Source organism: Fundulus heteroclitus, chromosome 11, assembly GCF_011125445.2.
Source record: "Fundulus heteroclitus isolate FHET01 chromosome 11, MU-UCD_Fhet_4.1, whole genome shotgun sequence".
Taxonomy (NCBI): domain Eukaryota; kingdom Metazoa; phylum Chordata; class Actinopteri; order Cyprinodontiformes; family Fundulidae; genus Fundulus; species Fundulus heteroclitus.
Genome location: NC_046371.1, coordinates 18,880,738 through 18,905,777, shown reverse-complemented (window position 1 = coordinate 18,905,777; position 25,040 = coordinate 18,880,738). Strand labels below are relative to the sequence as shown.

The 25,040-nt window shown below is 38.5% G+C and overlaps 1 protein-coding gene across 4 annotated transcripts; it reads left to right on the top strand.

Moving 5' to 3' along the window:
• The first annotated feature begins 449 nt into the window (after nucleotides 1-449).
• Nucleotides 450-23,980, top strand: arfip2b (ADP-ribosylation factor interacting protein 2b). 4 transcript variants are annotated; one of them, XM_036143048.1, is made up of 9 exons: nucleotides 450-817; nucleotides 3,494-3,604; nucleotides 10,619-10,651; nucleotides 13,944-14,052; nucleotides 18,591-18,706; nucleotides 18,879-19,100; nucleotides 19,211-19,368; nucleotides 20,363-20,537; nucleotides 20,665-23,980. In XM_036143048.1, the coding sequence occupies exons 2-9, from the start codon at nucleotides 3,506-3,508 to the stop codon at nucleotides 20,818-20,820; spliced, it is 1,068 nt and encodes a 355-aa protein (XP_035998941.1). In that variant the 5' UTR covers nucleotides 450-817; nucleotides 3,494-3,505; the 3' UTR covers nucleotides 20,821-23,980. The 4 variants fall into 4 exon arrangements, with proteins under 4 accessions (XP_035998941.1, XP_035998938.1, XP_035998939.1 ...); XM_036143045.1 differs by having other exon boundaries at nucleotides 10,619-10,675; XM_036143046.1 differs by having other exon boundaries at nucleotides 450-829; nucleotides 10,619-10,675.
• Nucleotides 23,981-25,040: the final 1,060 nt, after the last annotated feature.

The following is a 25,040-nucleotide window of genomic DNA, read 5'->3' as shown; positions in this document are numbered from 1 at the left end:
TCTGTAAAACTCTATTCATAGTAATATCCACCTGTATATTATATTCAGTTCATATCCAGCTGTAAATTTAGTTCACAATACTGGTTATCTATATATTATACTCATAGGACAAATCTATCAAAAATATCTGTTTATAATAGTATCCATCTCTATATTTATTCAGTAAAAACCCATGTCCTGTACTTATGGAACCATTGTACTGTATATCCTGCACTTGCTGCTATTGCACTTCTGGTTAGACCTAAACTGCATTTCGTTGCCTTGTACCTGTACCTGTGTAATGACAATAAAGTTGAATCTAATCTAATATCTAATCTAATATATATATATATATATATATATATATATATATATATATATATATATATATATATATATATATATATATATTTCAGTTTTACAGTTATATCAGTTATGTGTTCAACAAAGTAAGCCAAAACGACGGTCTGCACCGGCTCTGTATGGTGTGGAGTATGTCCTCCTGTCGTTGAGAGACGATCTTTGTGCTGGAACGCGTCGTCACAGTTCCGTACAGCGTTTTCCTTTGCGTTCAGTGGAAGGTACAGGGTTATTTACGCGGAGTCCTACTCTGACACGCCAACGCCGCTCAGAGTGCACAATTACCTCGACATGTTATTCCGATATTCTTAAGTAGGGGTTTTCTCTCTGTCTTTCCCCCTCGGGGCTGACAGTAGGCTCCACGTTTAGCCCCGAGCCTTGCAGGAAAAAAAGGGGGATGCATTGCAGCTAGCTCGCTGTTAGCTTTCGCGTCGGCTTTGCGAAGAGCGCCGGATCAACGAAGGGAGCAGGGCACATCGTAAGTCAAACGGTCTGAAAATGGCATGCTAGAATCGTGGCTGTGTTTTTTATTTAATTATTTTTTTCATGTTTTACAACTGTGCGCTTGTAATTCAGCTAAGCTGACCTGTTAAACAACCATATTTCTTTTCTCAGACCAGTGTAGCCAGCTGTACAGTAACAGCTGCATGCGTGATGTTTACTGAAAACGTGTATTTTGATGGGGAAAAAAACAACAACAACCACAAACCTGTTTCAGATAACCATAAATGATCTGTGTGCATTTTTTTTTTTTTTTTAGATGTGAACGATTTTTTATGCGGATGAACAGCGTCTATCCAGGTTGAATTCACCTGCCGGGGTGAGACGTCGGCACCTGTTCAGGTGCACCTGCCAGGCTTTGCCACGTATCAGGCGCCACATCCCACGTCTCACTCTCTGGCCCTACCTTATGTTTTTATTTTATTTTATTTTATTTTAAGGGATCTTCTAAGGGAGTAATAGCTCAACTCAGATGCAAAGGGGATTTTTTTTCTGTTAGAATTGTGGGGAAGTTTATTTCCCTGATTTTAACATACCTGCTCTATCATTTACTACATTTATTTATTTCCTAATATCAGGCTATCTTGTTTCCCAGCTAGCCTATGTCACTGATTCATTTGTGCGTTTGTTTAACTCAGGGCATTTATGCAAACCAACAGTCCATAGATTTAAATCAGACAACATGTGACAGTGTTCTTAGTGTTCTGTACTGTTTGAAAAGGTACTGCTCTTTAGCTGATGTGTAAAGTCAACAGACACTGGGCATGGCCAATGGAGGCCTTTCACCTGACGTTAGAGGCAGTGTAAACAAGAAGCTTGCATACCTGTAGTAATGCTTTACCTGTACGTTCAGGTAGGGCTGACTCGACTAGTTCCAATTTACTATATTTGTTTTTTTTATTTAAGATTTAGTTTTTGAAAAATTGGAATCGAGTGTCCATGAAGAATATAGCAAGCATTGGCTAATATATGTTTAGGAAAATATATTATCCAAATGTTGTAAAGAGGAAACTTTTTTATATATATATAATACGGGGGCAATTTCATTTATCATTTTACTTTTTTTAAGTTACACAAGTGAAACCTTTCCTTAGCTCATTGTGTAATACCACTAGCAGCAAACATTTCTTTTCTATCTTTTTTTTTTTTTCATTGTTTACAATGGCAGGCCCGCCATCTTGTATTTGGTTGCACTTTGAATTCAGGTCAATTCCCAGACAAAATGTTTGATATAAGAAATAAAATAATAATAATAAATAATTATTATTATTATTTCTTTTTGTGAAACGAAAATGAGGGAGAAAAAAATTGATGGTCTCATTTGGAATATTAAAATCCAAGATTTTATTTTTAGCCATATCGCCCAGCCCTACTTCCGGGCCTCCTTCTGTAGAGCTGTTTTTACTGAGTTGTCAAACATCCAGAAACCTGTTAAGTCTGCAACAATAACTTAAAGCTAAATGTGTAGCAAAAGATGGTTACTAGAGTCAGAACCAGTTAAACGTCAATAAAGTCTTTAGTATTCGGTTCACTAATGAAAGTATAATATAACTTTTTGCGATGCTTGAATTAAGATATTTAATGAAAAAAAATGTGAGACAGAACATAGGTTCTTTGACGATAACGATGGACTTTTGTGATCATTTTGAACTCCACAAAAAGTGGAGTGTTGCCTCAGCGAGTGAGTCAAAGTCTTCAAAATATGATTATTACTGATTGTAACTCTTGTCACCTAATTGGGTATTTCACAAGTTTTATTTTAGAGAAATGTTTACAGTGGAGGAGAAAAAAATGTACTGAACAAATTGAGATTTTTTTTTTTTTTAAGTATACTTATAAATGCCACTTGACATGACATTCTCATCAGATGTGTGTAATAATCCGCCGTTGGGGGGCCATAATCTAGAAGGATAACTCACCCTGATCCAGCCATGACCGGATGCTCGCCGTACTGGTATCAGCGTTTCTAGACCTTTATCTACAGGTCCAGAAAATAGTTTCTTTTTTGAACATTTATTTTTTTTTTTTTTCTATAACGTGTGCTTCCAATGTTAAAAAATTTAAACATGTCTCTTACTGAAATGAGTTAATCTTAGTAACAGCTTCCCCACCGAAGAGTGTTGTTGTTGTTGTTGTTGTGTGTGGGAGGCCTTGTAGTAGTTTCATTGACTGGCAAAAGACCAGACTGGTCTGTCGCCACTGCAGCAAAGTGGAAAACCAACACATTGCTCGCTTTTGCACATAATTGTGTGGAAAAAGTGTAGCGCATTTCTGTTTTAGAGAATCAGCTGATTCTAGTAGTTTGATTTAAACATCATCCCAACTCCTTCTTTTGGGGGGGGAGGAGGAGGGTGAGCAATGGTAACAAGAGTGTGATTGAGCTTTAGAGCGAAGTGGCCACTTCACCTCAGCAGCTCATCGCCTCTTTGTCTGTGTGCTTATGAAGGAGGCGGGGGCCGTTAATGGGTGTGTTTTTTTTATTTATTTTATCCTGAGCAGTAGCCTTGCTCTTTGAAATCTACCTCGCTCATTGTTTATCCGCTTCATTGATTTGGCTGTTTTAACAAAGTTCTACGGTCCATCCTCTACCAGGCTGTGGTTCGGACATTTTCCTTGCTTACCCTCCCGTTTCTCTTCTCCTCTTGTCTTGCAGACATAGTGCACTATGACAGACAGGGTTATGAGTAAAGCAGCCACAATGGAGATTCCCATCAACAGCAACGGCGACACGGGGGCGTTAGCGGAAGACGACAGCCTTGAACAGGTGGGTCACACTTGGCTGACGGTGTTTCATGGAACATTTTTGAAAATGACACTGCAGAGTCATCAAAACACAATTTGTAAACTGCAACCCAAAACGCAGCAAACAGACTGAAATATTTAGGTTTGTGCTGGACTTTTGTATTTTATGTATTACCTGGTAATTTATTCTGTTTTGTGTGGTTTAAATCAATAGCCAACAAATGAAACAATGATGCAATTTCTCTTAATTGTGCCATCAACATTGTTTTGTTGTATGATTTTTAGGAGGTATAGATTTTTCTGTAAGGCCACGTTCCAACTGTAGGTCTTGATCCTGAATTACATTTATTTTATTTTTTTTTAGTTTGATGCTGAAATCCCAAAAAACATTTTGGTGTGTGATTGTTAATACTACAAATTAAATGCAACAGCCATCAGATATCTGAAATAAGGTTGCTACAGAGGTCTGAAAAGTTGCTAAATATAGCGACAGAATCGCTAGATTGGCGACAGAGGCCAGGTGTCGAGGATTGGTAGGTACTTGACGTTACAAATATTGCCGCGAGTGCAATCTTCATCACATTTTGAAAAGTGGAGCAAATACTGTCGAGTGCTTTCTATCAGCCATGCTTGCTTTGTTGACTGGACCAGCAGCTAGGGACGTCATTACGCTCTTGTGCGTACAATGCTGTGTTCACGTCTGGCATGGAAAATCGCCCAGTCTCCCACTATCTCAGGGTCAAAATGATGCATTTATGTACCAAAATATGATGTCATTTGATTTTACGTGAACAGATACCGGTTGTACCGACAGAACTTGGTCAGCACCTATAATAAAAGTACATAATTTGGTAGACATCCCTAACTATAACTGCAGCAGATCTGGACTAAATGGGCTAAAGCATGTCTGTGCAGTGAAGCATTTTTCTAAGAGTCAGCAATGTTTGTTAGACAGTTAAACGGCATCTTTTGTGTTTCAGTGCTGTTAAACCGAAAGTATTTAGAAAAAAGAAAACGTGGCTTAACAGGTTTAAGATCACATCATAATACAAATAAAGGAAATAAAGGAAAAAGAAGCACAGCTATTAGCAACCACCTTTTGTGGAGCAGTGACTGCTACTGCTGTAGAGAAGTCTGTGTGGATGTGTAGTGAGAGTCAGGACAGTGACATAAACACCAGATAAAATGCAACATGACCATTCACAATCCAGACGTTTTGAGAACTACTGGACACATGTCCGGTTTGGTACCACATATGGAAGTGGCAGAAGTTGCACTTTTGCAATCAGGACTGGGAAAATGTCAAATGTTTGGATACATCCTGTAATGTAAGTAAGTTTTACAAAATATTGCAAATAAATCGTCATCTCAATAGCAGTGTACTCAGTATTGCTATTATAATGACGCGTTTGGAGCTCAGTAAGTCTCTGCTAAGATATTACTCGCAGTGCACACTTCATGTAAGTTGCTGTAGATCCTCCCACTTAGACATCCACAGATCCTGGAGGTCACACAGAGAGTTAACAGAACTGACATCACGATCATGTTGTCAGCTTTTACACAATAATGTCACCGTCGCATGATTTTCTAGTAGAGTGCAACACTACTTTGAAATTTATTGGACGACTACCAACGAGTTGTGCTGCAACACAGATTCCTTATTCCTGTCGCAGAACTTAAGAAGGTGTAAAGGAGCAGGTCTTACTATGCAGTTGTTTTTCCAGGCACGCAGCTCAAAGAAATATGCCACTATTGTCAATTTTCCAATATCAATAGCACCTATAGTCAGATTTAAACATATCAGTAACCAATTGGAAAAACCTTCAGGGCCTTAGAATACGAGTATAAAGCAGCCCCTCGCCTGTTCCATGTTTTCTCATGCCATGCAAGCGTAAGTTAATGCATTATTTTTTGAGAATGTTGTTTTTAAGTATGAGTTATGAAATGGGAGTGGCGCTGATTTGCGCTTTTGCAAAGAGAAGATTTAATTGCTGCGGTATTTGCGTACAGCTCATATGTGCTACAGATGAACTGAGGAACTCAACAAAAATTAATATATAAATATGACTTTAGCTATTCTAAGCATTCTGTGAAAACCCATATGAACTGATCTCGCACTAAAGTTGGCTTGTATAACGTGCTGTAATGGTTATTGGAGATTTTGTTAATACATGTAGTTTTAGTTTGTAATGAACCCTTTGTCTTTTCTTTTTTTTTCTTTTGGTGGTTTGGGATTATGGTTTTGGGTGGCTTTCTGAGCTGTCACATGATTAGCTGAGTGTGCTTATTCTATTCATACCATTCTACCCACACTAAATTTCTATGTGGAAATATGTACCAAAAGGTCTGCCAGTCAGTTTTTTTTTCTTCCAGTTCCCATATTCCTTAACACATCTAAGATTGGTTATGGATTTAGATTTTATATATATATATATATATATATATATATATATATATATATATATATATATATATATATATATATATATATATATATATATATATATATATATATATATATATAATCTGTGTCGTCTGTGGTGTTTAAGAAGCTATTTCTGTCATAAAAGGCTTTTGTTCTAATGTCAGACATGCGTCTTTAATAAAAAAAAATTGTGTGTGTGTGTATCGTATTTGTTTTACTTTAAACGACACAAAACACCCGGCCTTCCTTTTACTTTTCCTTCCATGTTCTCTACTACATTCCCAAACGTTGGTTGGTTTTCCGGCCTCTCAAGCCACTCGTCGTTGGGCAAACAGACCGCAGATCCTGGAGGAAGCTTTTACAGTTATTCATTATTTGCTCACCAAACTGTGATGCTCAAGCCATAAAAAAAAAAAAAAGTTCCTCCTCCTCAGCAATATACAACAGTAAGTCAAATATTCAACAGTAAGTCAAATATTCAACAAGTTTGTGTAAGAAGCTCATTCTCTTGTTTATGCAAGAGACGTGTTCAAGTTTTCTGTCGAGCAGCTGTCATGGAAACCGTGCAATTTGAAACGAGCAGGGCTTTGTCCTTGGGTGACAGCTCTCTAACATCAGACTGGTGACTGTCGTGCAGCACTTGGTGTAAAGCTGAAGCAGCCCGCGTCGGTCCTGCACAGAAAGATGAAGGTTGGCAGAATGGGTTGGTTTCAGATGGCATAAACGGTGCAGAACAGGGATGGTGACTGTCAGCGTGGTGGAGAAGGGTATGACCGCCAGCAGCTCCGCGGCAAAGCAACCAGAGGCAACACACGGAGGAACCGGGGTCTACACAGGCAGCAGCCTTTTAGTGGGTATCTCAGTTGCTTGTACGAGGAAGAAGAATATATATATGCCAATAGATGAGTCATCGAGGAGTTTCTCCTCTCCATGCTCTATCCTTTTTTATTTATTCTGAGCAAACACTGTCTAAAGTGTGCTGGGAGGAATCCATGCCTGTGTCAGCCTACACCCACGTTGAGCAGATGCCTCAACTTGAGGCAGCGATTTTTAAGTACAAAGTTGTTTTTGTTTTGCTTCCTAAAATATTTCGTATCTTTTTCCTCGTGACAAACTTACCTTTTTATAAGAAGTTAAATGTTATGAGGTATTTGTCAAGCACCGTATCTCTGTTAATGCTGTTATCGGTCTGTTTATATCAAAGTTTCATTCATGCAGAAGCAAACACCGGTCTACGGAGCGTAAAGATCTCAAAAACGGAGTCGACTGCCAACGTCAAGATAAATTAAACAGCTAATGGGGAAAATAATTGGCAGATCGGAGTCCAGAGACTGCTTCCGGTTTTAAAAAGTAAAAATTCACCAATTTAAGATTTTTTTTTTTTTTTTTTTTTTTTTTTTTTTTTTTTGCCAATTTTTAATCGCTGATTTTATAAATCACTAGCCTGCTAATTTAGATTTTAGTAGATTCCAGTTACTCAAGTCTCACAGCGTAACAGGAAAGAACAAACTCAAGACTTTAATACCAACATAATATAGCCTTACATTTGTATGTTCTTATTTGAACTCCCTTTAAACACTTCTAGTTAAAACAGTTATCTCCAGACATTAGAGCCATGTCTGTCTTTACATCACTGAAAATCCGTAAATACAGCTGAATCCTCAACTTTATGACTTTATAAATAAACACAGCATACCTCATTTACTTCTTTACAAGACAGGTTATGGCTTACTTTTTTATTTTGCCCTCCTGGAAACAATTAAAGTGCACCATGGGCCAAGATATTTGATTTTTTTTTTCCAACTAGATTATTTATAAATAGTCTTATTTGAAAGGGAGTCTTAGGGCTTCTACAGATGTAGCCGAGTCTTTATAAATCTCCCACACATTTTCTTTTTTTTTTTTTTTTTTATATCGTACACACGATCATTTTTAAAAAGTTTTCATCCACACAAACCCATATAAATTCAATGCTGACCCTTGCTTTAAACATGCCAGATGCATAGGGGGCAGTGTACCACAAAGCTAAAACCTACGTCAGCCAAGTCAGTCCTTCAAAATAAAAGCTATGTTGAACAGCATTGCACCTGTGTAAAACAGCTGACCTTCAAGCACTTTTTCTCCTTTACACCTCAACTTATTGGAGCAGCTGGGCTTGTAAAAAAAACAAGCAAAACCTTCTGAGCCAGCTGTAATGTTTATAACGTTCCATGTATGCTTTTACTTTGAAGTCTCAGTATTGAGGCGAAGACAGGAAAAGCCGGCCGTCATTATTATTTCATAATAAATAAATATAAATAAATAAATTGCAACTGCGCTGTCACATGTTCAGCTTTCCGTTCGGTGCTTAGGTCTAACTCTTATCAGTCCGGAGGAACCACCAACATGCCTTGCAGGTTCCCTTGCAGAAGCTTCTTACAGCTGTTGTGCTTCCTTCAATTAGATTTTTAAACTGAGGCGACTGTGGCTCAGTGGGAGGAGTTAGTCGCCCTAAAATTGGAAGGCTGTGGGTTCGCCAGCTTCGCCCGTCACATGTCAGTATGCCCCCTAGCAAGGCACTTAACCGGAAGTTTCCCAATATTAATCAATATTTAATAATAATCAATATTTGCATTTGTAAGGGTGGGTTTTTTTTTTTTTTTTTTTTTTTTTTTTTTTTTTTTTTTTGGTGAAATACAAGTTTTAGTGTACAAAATGAATAGTGGTACAACTCAAAGAACTGTCACAGAATCTGGTGTACAAAAGAAAACCCAAGTGGTACAAGATGGAGGTGTTAGCAAGAAGGCAGTGAATCTATAAAAACAGCCATTCGTGGCTGAAAGGGAAACAATCAGGGGGGGGCAGAAGACCCACAACACCTTTCTCTGTAAACAAAGAATCAAGACACGCAAGCAGATGGCATGGCCTTTTTAAAGAATATGTGCATTTAAATACAAACATACATTCAGACAGAAGGAAGGGTCCAATCCTCCACACAAGCAGCCTGGTGTGCTGGTTACAGGAAACATGGTAGGAGCAACAACCGAGTTGGAAAGGAAACATCTAAAAATAGCAAAAGAAAGTGAAAAAACATAAATAAATAAATAAATTATAAGATTACTGTATATAAGTGAACACTTAATACCTGGGACCCAGCACCTGTGGGAGATGTGAAAGTGCACTAGTTTAGGTGAAGATTATCCAGAAATAGCTTGATAGTGATTGTGGAGAACCGAAGACCCACCTTCCCCGAGCACAGAGGCAGGCGTCAGGGGACCCGTAACCCCGGACTCCCAAAGGGGTCCCTAAAGCAGGTCGCCCAGGAAGGGCCGACACAGGATATCTGCAACCCCCCCCCCCCAAGGAAGGAGCAGAGACGACCCCGAGGAAATCCCCCAGCCACCGCAATGCCGACGCCCTCAAGAGCCGCGGAGACGAGCCCGTGGGCTCCGCCGGCAGCTAGCCCCGCTGAAGTGGTCCCGGCCATGGGCCCTGAGGGCCAGAGGCCCCAGGGGCGCCCCGCCCCCGCGACGAGGGCCCCGGCCGCCCCCCGGGGGGCCAGGCCCCGCGAAGAGGCCGCCGGGAGTGGGCCGGCGCACGCCCGGGAACCCGCCCCAAACCCGAAGCCAACCAATGCGCCAGGGGGCCAAGGCGCCCTCCAACGAAGTGGAGGAGGGCAGGACGTGGGGGGATGGGCTCCGCACCTAGCGGAGACTTGAGATGTTCTTGGGAACATGTAAGGGTGGGTCTGAATGTGGCTCTCTAGTGTAAAGGGATTTGAGTGGTCATTATGACTAGAGCTATACACATTCAGTCCATTTTACCGTTTAAACACTTTACTGCCGGTGACAAGCTAAGTGTTTGTCACTTGGTAACTACATCCACACCAATGAGGATTGTCAGTGCAACCTGAACGAGCTTCAAATAATGTGTTCACTGATAGTAAAAAGTTAGAATTTTTAATGTCTAGTCACTGGCCAGTTGAACGTTTAAAGTCGTCTGATCCCATTTGTGGGATTCGTGTTTGTAAGAAAAAAATGAGGTGGCTTTGTTTCAACTGATCAACAACTTTAAATGATGAATCAAATATCAAAATGTTCTCACTTTGGAGAACGTGTTGCCAACATTTTTGTACTATATTTCTAAATCTCAGACGATGACTACGCTGCGCTGTGAATGATGACACAGGAGGATACGAGGAGAAAATCTGTTCCGTTACGATCCATCGTTACAGCTGTTTCTGTTCATTTAATCTGAATGTTTTTCTGTTTCTTTGTTTCAATTTTCAATCAAGTTTTGTTTCTTTTTTTTCTACATTTGTGTTTTTTTTTATTGACTGATGAAATAATGCGTAGTACAATCCAACTGACTGTGGCGGATCAACAAAGGAAAGCGGAACCTGAAAATCTGTTTTTAAAATCATCTATCAATAAATGATGACACTGCAGTGATATTCTTCATCATCTTGCATCACTCCCATGTGTTCATATCACAGTGACTTTTTTTGTTGTATCTTGCTTCATCATTTGAATTATGAGTTTTTATGTTTGTCTCTCCTTCAGTTATTTTTTTTTAAACGATTATTGTGTTTGTCGATTTCCCCATCCCCCCCACCCCACCATCTCTGTGCAGGCTGCAAAGCTGCAGTGGAGCTTAGATGAGAAGGTAGGGAGCTCCAGAGGCACCAGGGTGAGCAGGTCATTTGTGCATTTGTGGTGTTGGTGTTGTACTGTTCAATAGTTTCAATGGGCGGTTGTTGTTTTCCAACCTGTCGGGCTTTGATGGGAAACTTGTGTGCTGTGTGTCATCCTTGCTCTTGCCAGCAGTTGCTAGGAGTCCGTTAAACGTCTTTGGATGTCCTTCCATCTGACTCGTATTAACCGTTTCTGGCTAACGCTTAGATCTCATCTCCATTTAATTATTGGATCCAAGGTCTTTTAATGTGGGTTGTTCAGAATGGCTCCATTTGACCTAGACTGTGTGTACTTTGGCGATGCCTGTGTGTGATCCTTTAATCTCAAACAATACAATACATGTTTATGATTGTACTAAACACCTTTTAACACTAACCTGTGTTTTGTTTTTGTTTCGGTTCACTCCTTTTCTGGTGTTATGCCCTTTTCTTCTTTAAACGGGACATATACTTTTTAATGCCATCCTTTTCACATTTAAATCATTCAGTTGTGTTTCATGTAAAGTGAAAATGCAATGCTTTGGTCTGAATTCCTCATTATTGTTGCCCCAACAACCAAACATTTTGACTTGTGTCTTTGGCATCCTTCAACTTGTACTACAAAATTACAGCAAAAAAATAAAATGGCAGGCTCATGTCATTGATTGACTGGAAGTCTATGACCTTGTTAAGTAGCTCCAAAGCAATTACTTTAACGTAAATGTTGAAAATACTTGATAGAGAATAGAGAAAACTGAACAAATTAACAAATATGACTCAAACAGAATATAAAGATATCTACACAACACCTGGAGAGACTACATTAAACTATTCTGCACTTCTATAGACTCCAAGTACACAACAAAATGTATTTTGCTGGGCTAAAAAAGTGGATTTTACATATGTCCCTCTAGAGTTATTATTATAAAAAAAAAAAAAAAAAAAGTCAGGACGAGGTTCATGGGGCTAAAGCTTAGTACATGTCAAATGTGCTTGATATGTTTCACTTTAAACAGCACTAAACACTCCCTCCTTAATTTAACTTCCTGTTATGACCTCTAATTATACGTATTGTATTCGTTTCCAGCTATTTCTTGTAGCTTCCTTATTAAATGCACTACAGGAAAAGGCTCTCATTGTGTTTTATCTTATCAGGGGTTCATTTCAACGAGGTCAGTAACGGTCCTACAATGGACCAGCTAAACCGTAAAGCGTAAAAATAAAAATCTTAAGCAAACCCAGAATTTTTAAACTTGGTCTTCTGTCTTTAAATAATGAAATCAACTTGCTGTTCAGAAACTATGTAGGTCTTAAAATGAAATCATAAAAGTCTTAAATTTAAATGAACCCTGTTTTCTAATCCTACAGTCACTAAAAAGCTTTAATCTGAGTCGGGGTAATCTGCGTATGTTGAAGTAAAATCAGTGGATTTAATGAATTTAGGTCAATCTGGTGTTTTGGCTGAGAGAGAATCTGTATATAACAGATTTTCCTTTCTTGTTATACTTGAATGTTTTTTTGCCTTTCTGTCTGCCTCTTGAGAAGGAAGGCAAACATAAAAAACTAAAAACTATTGAGTTAAATTTAGCAAAACAAACCAGAGGGATCTGGGGGCTCATAGCAGTCTGTCTTAGATCCAAAGCTTTAATTAGGCCTCTTTTAGGAAAATAAAAACTTCTGTGAGTATTTTCTTCTGGACAGATTACTGAAAGCACTGCCTGGGCCAGACTCTAAGGCCACAGTATCACAATTCTGCTGTAAAATAACGTTAAACAAATAAAATATTCACAATTAAAGGTTGAGTTTTGTTTAAGCTGCACAAAGAGAATTCTATCTTTATTTTAGGCCAACATCTTAGAAAGCATTTCTGAATAATCTGATAATTGTTGTGTGAGTTACGAGCATAACTATAATGGCCCCAAAGCCTGAATTACAAAAAAAAAAGCCTCCTCTGAAATTTGTAGATACAGCAGCTGAATTGTCACAGATTGCATTATAATTTTCTTTAAGCATGTTTAGTATGATCAGAATGAAAACTTTTAAGTTTGAACAGACTAGATTTTGTACGCCAACCCCCAACAACTAAGATGTTGTAATGGTGATGATGGTGATGCTTGCAGCGTTAACAGAACCCTTTTTGCCTTATCTTCCAACATTAAGGCAATAAAAACAGTGGGAATAAAATATTCAAACGAGTTGTAAGACGTGTTATTGAAGTTATTTCAAGGTAACCACAGACAAATCTATGCCTTAGTTCTGGTTCTAGGTATGCAGAGTAGGCTGGAGCCAGAAGACCTTAATGATCAGGAGGGTTGATACACTGATAACAAGTCTGTGATGTATTTAGGTGCTAAGCCATTCAGTGATTTATAGACTAACGGAAGTATTTTAAAGTCTATTCTCTGAGATGCAGGGAGCCAGTGTAAGGACTTTAGAACTGGGGTGATGTTCTCTACTTTCTTAGTCTTAGTGAGGACGCGGGCAGCAGCGTTCTGGATCAGCTGCAGCTGTCTGATCCACTTTTTAGGCAGAACTGTGAAAACACCGTAGTAGTAATCAATTTGACTAAAAATAAACGCATGGATTAGTTTTTCCAGATCCTGCTGAGACATTAGTCCTTTAATCCTGGAAATGTTCTTCAGGTGATAGAAAGCCGACCTTGTAATTGTCTTTAGATGCTTTTTGAGGCAGATATTGGTAACAATATAGTTACTGCAGACTACAGCTGATGTTTTCATGCTGCCATCAAGCTGTCCATGGCAAGAATTTACCATCAGATTCTGTATTGGGAGTTTAAATTTGACTTTACACTACCTGTTAAATGCTGCTTTTTCTTCTTTTTTTTTTAAACAAAATCCCTCTGCCTGCAATGCTATTGTAATGTAACATCCCAGAATGTTGTGGGAGGGAAAAGGGAAGGAAGCTTCTGCAGGTAAGGAGCGTTTTGCTTTGGGATCCCTGATTGGTCAATTACTAACGAGCGTCCACGATCGGTTGACAGGTGGCATCACATTAATTCAGGGGTCACCACTGCGACTCATTACAACATGCTCTCAGATGTGGCAGGGTTTTTAACGCAGAATGCCTTTCCTGACACAAGCGGGATTAGAAGCTGGGTCCCCCGAAATAAAGTCACAGACTTAATCCACTAAACCACGGATGTACTCGTCCTAGTGTCGTACAGGCTTTTAATTTAAATATCAGGTCTACATGTCCATACGTCACCTCAATAACTTGAAAAAGTTTGTTTTTATTCTGTTCCTGTTGTGGTTATTGCCTGTGCAGGATCTACAGCAGGTGATGGTATCGGGTCCCAACCTTAACGAGACGAGCATCGTTTCTGGAGGCTATGGCGGAACAGCAGAGGGGATCATTCCCACTGGCTCAATCATAGGTACGGTCCTGCTTCTCTCCTGCCTATGAGTTGGGCTCCTTCATTCGTCTGAGTTAGTTGGCCCTGTGGGTTCTGTGATTTCTGTGTTTACCTCAGATGTTACTTTCTAAATGCAGATATGAGATCGAACCGGAGTCATAAGGAAGAAAACAAAGTATTATCAGAACTCTGATTGGCTTATTTCTAATAATACTTGTTTGAAAATGGTTATTAAACACATAGACTACCTGCACACTAGCGGTGATTAATAACTTGGCATCAAAGTAAGTTATTAAAGACCAGCCACTATTTTCCCTGCCCCCTTATCGAGGAAGGCAGCAGCTCCCAAAGACGAAAAGCTTTAAGAGGTTGACATGATCACCAGAGTAGGAATATTGCTCTAGATCAGGGGTGTCAAACATACGGCCCGCGGGCCGGATCCGGCCCGCCGAACAATTTAGTCCGGCCCTGTGGCTATATGCATTATCATTATAAAAAAATATATATTTTTTTTATTTTTTTTCCCAGTGTCCTGTCTGGCAATGTGGCAATAATAATTGTTGTCTTAATGCCAAAAAGAGCTCATCAGATTTGACTTTCACAAGTGGAACAGTATAGTTCTCCGCTTGATTTATGAATGTGAATAGTTTTATTATGATTCATGTGGGGAATATCTCAAATGATATGGACACTACAATGGGAAAGTAGGAGAGGAAAGGAAGAACAACAAGAAAAAAACAAAAGGTGAAAGAAAGAGGAGATAAAAGGAAGAGAATGATAAAACAATTATTGAAAAAAACATGTACTTCGTTTAATTGAAAATATGCAGTTCCTATATTGTCCACGAGGGGCGCTGTGTTTTAATTAGCAGATTAAGCTTCAGGTGTGGAAAAATTTAAATAATTTATAATTTTTATTTGTTTGATGTATTTTGTCATGTAGGACAGTGTTTTTAAGTTCCAAAAAATGTGAATAAATGTTTTTCAACATTGTATAATCACTGTGATCAGTTCTTATGCATAATGCACAAGTAAATGTTTAACTGAGTAAAAGTATTGTTGAAATTGCACATACTTTTCTTAAAAACGCTGAGGTTATTCATAATATATTGTGTAAAAGTGAAATTAATTTAATATAAAAATCAACAAGTCCACATTTATTAGTTCTATTTAATCTTGCAATGAGTTTACTCGTGTGGCCCTCTTGAGATCAGATTAAGCTGTATGCGGCCCCTCAACCAAAATGAGTTTGACACCCCTGCTCTAGATACTACATTAGAAATGTTATGATGATTTATGTCTAATAGGTGGGGTCAGTCAATGTGCTCATCTAGTAAACTTTAAACAGTGATCTAATTTATGATCCCAGGAACCGCAAACATCTTCTTTTAATTTGGAAAGAATTATGTCTAGGACTTCTTTCATATGTAACATAAATGTAGTATCTGGGGGAAATTTAAGTGCTCTATGGTGTAATATTTACTGTTGTTCACCTCTCTTTCTCAGGCCCTGCTGTTCGCTACAATCCTGAATTTAACAAAAGGATCCCAGTTACAGGATTTGGTGGCCTAGACTTAATCTTTACAAAAAAATAATTAAATATCAAGAGCTTCTTTCCAAAATATAACCCAAAAATATGACATTTGGCATTTTGTAGAAATCGTGAGCAAATTTCCAGTGTTTTTTATGATAAAAATTCAAGATGTTTAATTTTAATTTGACATATATTTCATTCATTCTTTCACGAAACATTACTCATTTTGGAAATAATGCTCTCTTTAATGAGTGGTTGATCTGCTTTAGACGGGTTTTAGTGTTTTCATCACTTCTGCATCAATGGAGAGGGGGCTTATAAAGGCATGCTTAACCGCTTTCTCGTTTCTGTCATTAGCTTTTTTCTCTCTCACCTGCTGAGTTTTTAAAGGTGACTGGTACAGGGGGAAAAATTTAAAATGGTGTGAATACCATATTTTTCGGACTATAAGTCGCATTTATTTAGAAACTTATTCTAAAAAATTCAAGACTAAAAACTGACATTTAATCTGGTATGGCAACATATTCAAGTACACAATTGCATCCAAAATGGACTGAATAATATGGAACATACCCAGGAGGTTGAATGGGGTATATTAGCATAACAAGCCAGCAACTATAGCTGGCGAGTTACCTGCAGGGTTCTCGACAGCACAGTAAAGTTGTCAAAATGACGCTGGAATTAGACCGTGAGCGTAACAGTGCTACGTGCTAAGCTAGCAGTACGACGGGGATGTTTAAGCTTTTATAGAAAGGCCATTTAAGCTCTTGAACATGTATCAGCAAAGTAGTAAACCTCCTGAACAAAATAAGCTAACGCTAGCTGTTATTAGCTTCACAACCAGCCCAATGACAAGGTTCTGTCACTGTCGGTTCCCTTTGAGTTGTACAACTCAACGCTCCGCTCCGTGAAAGATAGATAGATACTAAAGCAGCAAGACAACATGCAAACATGTGTTCAGTCTTTGTTTTCAATAAGTTAATGTTTCAATACATTTTTAAGGGTACAGGAGCAGCAAGTTGACTTCACAAGCCTAGAGCGCCCTCTTGTGGCTATAGACGATAATGTTTACCCTTGGTTCATGTTGGTCAGTATGAATTAACGTTGAAAACGTTACACTGCAAAAACGGATCCAAAAACAAGTAAAATGTTCTTAAAGTTAGTCTATTCCTCCTTGATTTAAGCCAGTAAATAAGATGATCTGCCAATGGAATGAGTATCTTTGCCCCTAAAATAAATAAGATGATGGAGATGAATTGTTCCTATTTTAAGTGGAAAAATCTTATTCCATTGGCAAATCATCTTATTTACCTGCTCAAAACAAGGACAAATGCACTCATTTCAAGAAGATTTGACTTATTTTTAGTTCTGTTTTTGCACTGTACATACATCGCACCTGGCTGTCGCAGGATCAGCCAAACTATGAAAAAAAAAAAGTGCAACTCATAGTCCGAAAAATACGTTAAGTGGAGATTAAACGTCTTCTGCCAATATGTAGATAATTTAACTCACTAACTGGTTCTGTTCTTAATTGGTGCGCTGTAAAGTTTCAGGACTTATCACATGCGTCCATTTAGGGTGAAATACCAGGGAAGGGTTTCCTGAAGGTGACCTCCATTACTTTTAGTCTCCTCATAAAAGTTCAGCTTCAACTTGATCTCAGCCACAAGCTTGTTCCCAACGGCATTGTACAAAAATGTAAATGTATTGACGAAACTAAAATATATTTATTACTTTATAATTTTTTACTTATGGTTAATTATTCAAGGCTTCATTTGTTTTGTAGAGCTGCAAATCAGTCTTCCTCATCATTTTCGCTCATATCTGCATTGTTCACGGACTGTTATGCAATTACTGTTGTCTTTTCGTCCTTTGTTCTCCTTGCTTCTGCATGTCCTTCACTTTCTTTCAAATTTGCCTCCTACACATGCAGTCGTTTTCCTCCTCATGTGGTATCATTTGTTTTCCCTTTCTGGATTTCTCTCTAAATTACTTTTAAGTGCCTTGCAAAAGTGTTCATACCTCTTAAACGTCTTTACATTTAGTCACATAACGACCACAAACTTGAATGTAGTTTATTTGCATTTTATGTGATTTTTTTTTATAGCAAAACAGGAAAATAATATATCAATGTCCAACTTTTTCACAAATAAAATCTGAGCATTGTGGCTTCCATTTGATTTCAACAACAACCACCTACTTCCCCTGGCCCGGTCCATGCTTTGTAGATCAACTTTTGTGATATCTATCAGCTTACCTTATTTAGAGAGTGAATTCACTTCAGTTTGTCTCGGCCTAGAGTAGAAAAGCCACACAGCATGATACCGCCATCACGTTCATCACCCCATGGGGATTGTGTGTTCAGGAAGATGTGCAGTTTTGATTTTTTTTTTTTTTAAATGTAGGTTAACATGTATCATATCAGTCACAATCAGTATGTTGATACTTTTGCAACCCACTGCGTCAGTGCCTGACAATCTTTTGCTTATATGCTTGTTAAAATTTGAACAATAAACTGTTAAAACTTTATTCCATTTATTTCCAATCCTAAAAATTTTTTAATATCGCACACATTTGACCCACTCGCCGCCCCCCTCTAAACAACCTGGCCTTACTGAACTCTGTTTTAACTGGTCCAGATCTGCATGTGAAGGCCGGGCAGAGTAACATTACCCCGAGGAGCTCTGTTATCTGCCACATGGCAGGCAAATCGTTTTACCATGACGTTACTGGAGATGGGGAAACGTTCCCCATCATGGTTTAATCTGTTTAGACAGTTGAAACGATGAAGATCTTCGCGTTTGTTTGAATGTCAGTTACTTACTGCTTTTCCTTTGCTCCTCATTCATGATTAATAGTCATTTAAGGGATGGATGTTGGGTACCTTTTTATCTTTCTTCAATGCTGGATGCTTTGAGGAGTCAGAGATGTCTGCTTGGGCTTATCTTAGCTGGGGCCGGTCTTGTCCTATGGAAAGTTTGGCTGGTGTTTGTTGTTTACTTTCCTCGTCTGCTTGCATGTTTCAGGTCCCAACATGCAGCACAGCAGCAGCAGCTCGTCAATGACGGCAGAAGAGGCGACACGCGGCGTGGCTGTGGAGAAATATGAAGCAGTAAAGAAATGGGGCCTAAACACCTACAAGGTAGCTGAGACGCTGTTGTTGTACTAATTACATGCCATATCGGGCTTCTTCTGGTGCTTTTTCTTTTTTCTTTTTTTTCGTAAACAAAGATTTCCTCCCTCTTATCTTTACTAATAGGCCCTGAAAGAATAACATGTTATGGACGTCTCTCTGTCTCTTCCTATTGTCTTAGTGCACAAAGCAAATGATCTCGGAGCGTTTCGGTCGGGGCTCTCGGACTGTTGATCTGGAGCTGGAGGCTCAGATAGAGGTCCTGAGGGACACGAAAAGGAAATATGTAAATGTGCTGCGATTGGCCAAAGCGCTGACCAATCATTTTTACAACATGGTGCAGACGCAGCACGCGCTGGGTGACACGTTTGCTGACCTCAGTCAGAAATCTCCAGAGCTGCGGGTGAGACGTTAGAAATTAACATTTTACATGTTAAATTTCCAGCGAATGTTTTCATATAACATTTGGAGAACATTGAGAAAGCATCCTTTTTTTTTCTTTTTTTTTCACAGGATGAGTTCGGCTACAATGCAGAGACCCAGAAACTGCTCTGCAAGAATGGGGAGACTTTACTTGGTGCCATTAACTTCTTCGTGTCCAGCATCAATACATTAGTCAACAAGACAATGGAGGACACGCTGTGGACAATCAGGATGTATGAAAACGCCAGGTTAGGACATTTTTCTTATTAAATGTGTAGTTGGGCGTTGTGAAAATGTTTTTAGTTAAGTTTAGTTGATGCATCTCTAAAAGAATGCTGCTATCACATGAAGAAAGTTTAAACAGGAGTTCTCCTGCATGCATTGCATGCTTTAATCTTAAAAAAAAAAAAAAAAAAACTGTATGCATTGTTTGCTGTTCCCGTTGTTTATTTATCGCTTGCTGTTTATTGTGTGTGTACCCCTAGCCGGAGTATGTCCCAGAAAAAAATCCACCATGGTAACATGCAACGACAATAAAAGATTCTGGATTCTTGATTCCTTATTTTTGCAATTTGTTTTAGTCTGATAAACCTGAACAGCTTCACATCGGTTTTTCTTTGTCTTTTTTTTTCTTTTTGTTACTTATTTTAGATAAAGGTTGTATTTGACGTTAAAAGACCTCACTGGTTTGGGAACAGTTTGCTATAACACATGCTGATCATTAAAACACTAGATACTTTCCTTTTTATAAACATTTCTTAGTATTTATTATTATTCTAATTTCAGTCCTTTGCATTACTATTATCTATATAAATGTTTTGTATCAGTGGGTTTTCTTTCTGTCATTTAAAAAAAAAAAAGTTCTTCAAAAAAATGTAATATCTAAAATCAAATGTTCATTCACTAGACGCTACAAACATGGACTGTTAATGTGTACATTTGCTTAATATCTTTGACAAAATTAAATTATGAATTAGTTTATACATTTGCAGAATTAGATAAAAAGTAAACTTGTCCGTCATTGATGTGCTGAATAACACACAAATGCTGCCACCCAGTGGATAAAGATTGAATATATTACTTTCCAAGTAATGAAAAACTTTGCATGCTAAGAATTGTGGTTTAGTGATTCTCTAACTGCAAGTTTCCTTTACAGGGGATAGAAACCGTAATCTTTTCCAACTATCTGAATTTCCTGCTCTCATCCTAAATATCAGTGTTTTCTCTTCATTTTGTTACCAGACTGGAGTTCGATGCCTACCGGTCAGACCTGGAGGAGCTGAGTTTGGGTCCAAGGGATGCAGTGACCATGGCACGTATTGAGGCTGCACAAGAGCAGTACCAGGTTCATAAGGAAAAGTACGAACGCCTTCGTTCAGATGTTATCATTAAGCTCAAATTTCTGGAGGAAAATAAGGTCAGTCTGTGTCTAAATCATTGTTACTTTGCTAAATGCGGCAACAAAACATTTACACATAGTTTGGCTCTTTGCTTTTGTGACGTGTGCAAACCAAATCTGAATCTGCATGTTTTTCCTCTGCCAGGTGAAGGTAATGCATAAGCAGCTCCTTCTCTTCCATAACGCCATCTCGGCGTACTTTGCCGGCAATCAGCAGCAGCTGGAGGAAACACTGAAGCAGTTCAACATAAAGCTGAGGCCCCCGGGGGCCGACAAGCCTTCTTGGTTAGAGGAGCAATGAGGGACCCTGCAGCCTTCCTTTCAAACCCCCCAGCTTGCAGAGGACCTCTACAGAAGGAAACAAACTGAGATACATTGGTGGATATAGATACTATAGAGAGTTTTTTTTTTTCTTTTTTTTTTAGATGGATGATTTATTCTTGAATTTAACGCAGCAGAAAAGTGGCCAGTTTCATAAAAATCAGGGGGTTTTCTGTGCCTCTCTTCCCAACTTCCTTTACCCAGGCTAACTTCTCCTTATGCTCTGTTCCTTGACAAACTTCACCTTTTTTTCCCCCTCAATGCTTATTGTTACCACCTTCCCTATCTGGGCACCCATTCTGCAGTGTGTGCTTGTGTTAGTCATGTTTATGGCCGTTATTGTACTCCTAAGTGCTGCCAGTGATCGGAGTTGATGGTAAAACTCCACAGTCTTAGTAACAGAGGCTGCTGTGAAGAATAAAATGACAAAATGTAAAAAAACAAAAACAAAAAAAACCACACACAGCTGTAATTTAACACTACTTTCAACCTATTGACCCCTTATCACTCTTCCACTGTGCCTCCTTATTTATGAGCAACAGGTAAATCTCAATAAATTAGAATATCAAGCAAAAGTTGATTTATTTTCATTCAAAAAGTTAAACTCGTTTAGATTCATCCCACACTGTGATGATTATGTCTTGGAGTTGATGAAAACCCATTATCCATCTTATGAAAACAAAATCGATACCAATTGACCAATAAAAATTATTGTTTTTTTCTACATAAATGTTATTTTATAGCCTAGCCTACACAATTGGATTGAAGACATGACAGTTGTTCAACAGGCAAGCTGTGACATCTTCCACTAGGACGGTAAGGGGCAAAAGGTCATCGCTAAAGAGGCTAAATGTAGTGAAAAAACATTGATGGAAAGTTGAGTGGAAGGAAAAAGTGAGCATGAAAATGATGCGACGACAGAGATGCATTTTGTACAATGTATTATCTAAACTCAACACTTTTACCACAAGATTTTAGAGCACTTCAACCTTTTATGAAGATTTTTATCATTTTCCAGCAAGACTTGGTACCTGTACTACCAAAAGCTATAATCACCACGGTATCACTATGCTTTACGGACCAGAAACTGGCCTGAAATCAGATGACATTTCAGTTGGCCGACATTTCTGTACTTAAAATGCTTTAATTGTTTAATGGCAAACGTGATTATGTCTTCATGGGCGTTTAAGTCATAATCATCAGAATACCACAAATTAATACTTAATATATGTACTTCCGCGTTTTGGGAATCTATATAGTATGAGTTTGACTTGTTGAATGAAGTTGCCAAAATAAGGTTGATGTTGCAACTTATTGAGATACACCACTAATGTGGTGAATAAAAGATGGATATCCAGGGAAGAAGTTGGGGAAATTGTTTCTAAACACACATTTCTGTTTCTTTTGAACTGGTAAATGTCTAGATATTCCAAATCACTGTAAATGTCTAATCCTTCACTTAACAAAAAAACAAACAAACACTAAGTTCTTCAATTAAATTAACATCGTGTCTGTTTTCTCCATGATAGACTTTACTCTTCAACAGGAAAAATGTTACGTTTTGATTCCGATATGCAACAATCATTTAAGGAGCACTGCCACAGCTTTCCTAAGTAATTACAGCGGGGGAAATACGCATTTGATACGCTGCAGATTCTGCAAGTGTTTGCACCGAAAAGAGCGGAGAATTTTCATTTTCAATTTACATCCCAGTTCAACTCTGAGACCGGATCAAAAAAAACAATCCACAAAATCATATATGTATGATGTTCAAATCAATATCAGCATCAAATACTTACATTGCCCTGTGTATCTTTTTGATTTTAACTAAAAATGTTTTGTTACCTAAAGAGAGCAGACTAAGATGTCAATTGGATGTTGACCTTGTTTGCCTTGTTCACATGGGTATTTTCTTTTCTTTTTCACTGATCGACTTTCTCAGCGGAACATGCCCATGTCCTTTTTACAACTAGTTTGAGACAGGAAACTGGAGTTACTTCCCTAGTTAGCTTGAAGAACAGTATCATGTAGAACATTGTTACATCTGTTTTTGATCTTAAACACTTTGAATCATCCGTCTTGCATTTGTGTAAAGCTAACCGTGAACAGCGGTTGCATCTTCTGATTCTGCTAAAGGGAGAACGTTGATCTACGATTAGCACCCTAGAAGGTTTCCATTGCGATATAATGTTACTAATTGATTGTTTTTTAGTACCGGATCTCGGCAGCCTGGACGTATGGTAACACTGAAGACTTTTGGAGAAAACAATCACTGAAGGCATTGGCTTAAATTTTGTTTCATGAAGAGAATATGTAATATTTTTTTTTTGTGTCACTGTATTTATTGTATTCACAAGGTGTTGATCTGTTTAAATCGGCACTTTATATCCTAAGATCTATTTAGTTTGTGCATATGACATTTAAGACGGTTGTACACCAAGATGAAATGACCAAATCTATGACAGAACCACTCCTAAATATGTCCTTTCCAGAATCATTGGTGCTGATTCTGTACTAATGAGGGCCTCCTTTATAGTTGCCATGAGTGAAGGTGTCACTGCTCCAGCTGCTCGCTCCTTATTTGCATGGCAGGTAGCAATCCAGAGGTAGATATGCGCTCTCTCACTGATGGTCATCTCCTGCCTGCCATGTTGGTCATCTAGCATGGCAACTGGCAACGTGTAATTTGCTTCATAAAAGCTGGCAGAAGCAAAGTCAAAACGTTTGTGTTTACTTGTCGTGTTGGGCTCCCAGGGAGAACGATGGAAAAGAGTGGAGAGTTTGTTTAAAAGGCGATGACTTTTATATATCCGTTTACTGTCCAGCTCCTGGTCTGCTTGACTACCATGAAGCAATATTAACAAAATGTGATCCTTCTTCTTTTTTTTTTTTTTTTTTTTTCTCCAAATTGAGTTGTTTGAAATTCCTTACCAGACAATAAAAGGAGCAACAATACATTTGATTTTGATTCATTGTTTTTTTTCCATAGCTGCGGAAATGGCTGATGTACTGTATGAATGGTTGAAAATCTGGTATTTATGACTATAAATGAAGCTGTTATGGATACTTTGCCTTCATTCCTCACATTTCTGAAGTCCCAACTGCAGCCTAAAGGAGCAAAATTAAAACTTCACACGTTTGATTTGTTGGTCTGTATTTTATTTCGCTTTTATCATCATAGAATTTATCTTGTCATGCTTTGTGCTATAAACAAATACGACGTTGAAGTATTTTTAAACTTTGGTGTTTTTTGAAGTTTGGTAAATTGCAAATTTGAAGCAGTCTCCTTTCCAACTAGGACTGATATACAGGACAAATATTAAAAGAATAAACACCAGGCTGTGCGTTTGGCCCTCGTCATATGCAGCGCTGGGTCAGAAATGCACGTACACCTAATCATCACAGTGTTCCAATTTGCATTACCAGGTTCCAAAGAAACCAAACACTTCATGAGTCCAGAAGAAAGATCCTGGTATAATTATGACTACATGTTAGACAACTTTTAATTTACTTTCCTGCCTGAAATCTGATTTAAGCAAATTCCATTCGTTTCCAATTGCACCGAGTGCAGGGTTAGGAGGATAAGTCTTTCAAAACCAGTTTGGGTGTGTTTCAACCGTCTGATCCAAATTGTCACACATGGATAAAAGGACATTAGTTAGGATGTTCAGGGACAATCCAAAAACTAAACAAGGCACAAGCCAGTAATAAACCAAAAGGTGCTGGGACGCCAGTAGTATTGATAAGCAAGGGTCATCAGGGACTGAAAGAGTGCCCCGCTGAAAAAGCCACACCTTGATTTCTCACTGACGTTTTCAGTTGACTGCATGGACCATCAGGACGACTTCTGGAGACAGGATTTAAGGTCATTTATTTGCCTACTCTGACAAGAGCAATGTTTAGAGAATTCAGCGTGGGACTTCATTCCTGAGAACATTGTGAAGCACGGCAGAGGCAGCGTGATGAGGGCTACCCTGCGTTTCTTTTAACTTCACCTCAAGTCCACGGCTTGATGATTGATCCCCGAGTTTCTATTTGGACACAACTGGACGTTGTAGCGAGGACATTAACCCAAACATCACAAAAATGGTTTTAAGATGGATAGAGCAGTCCGACGTAAAGGGTTTGGTCTGACCTCAACCCTACTGAAAACTATACATTTAAAAACAGTCTGTGCCAGGAAACAAACCTGTTTAAATA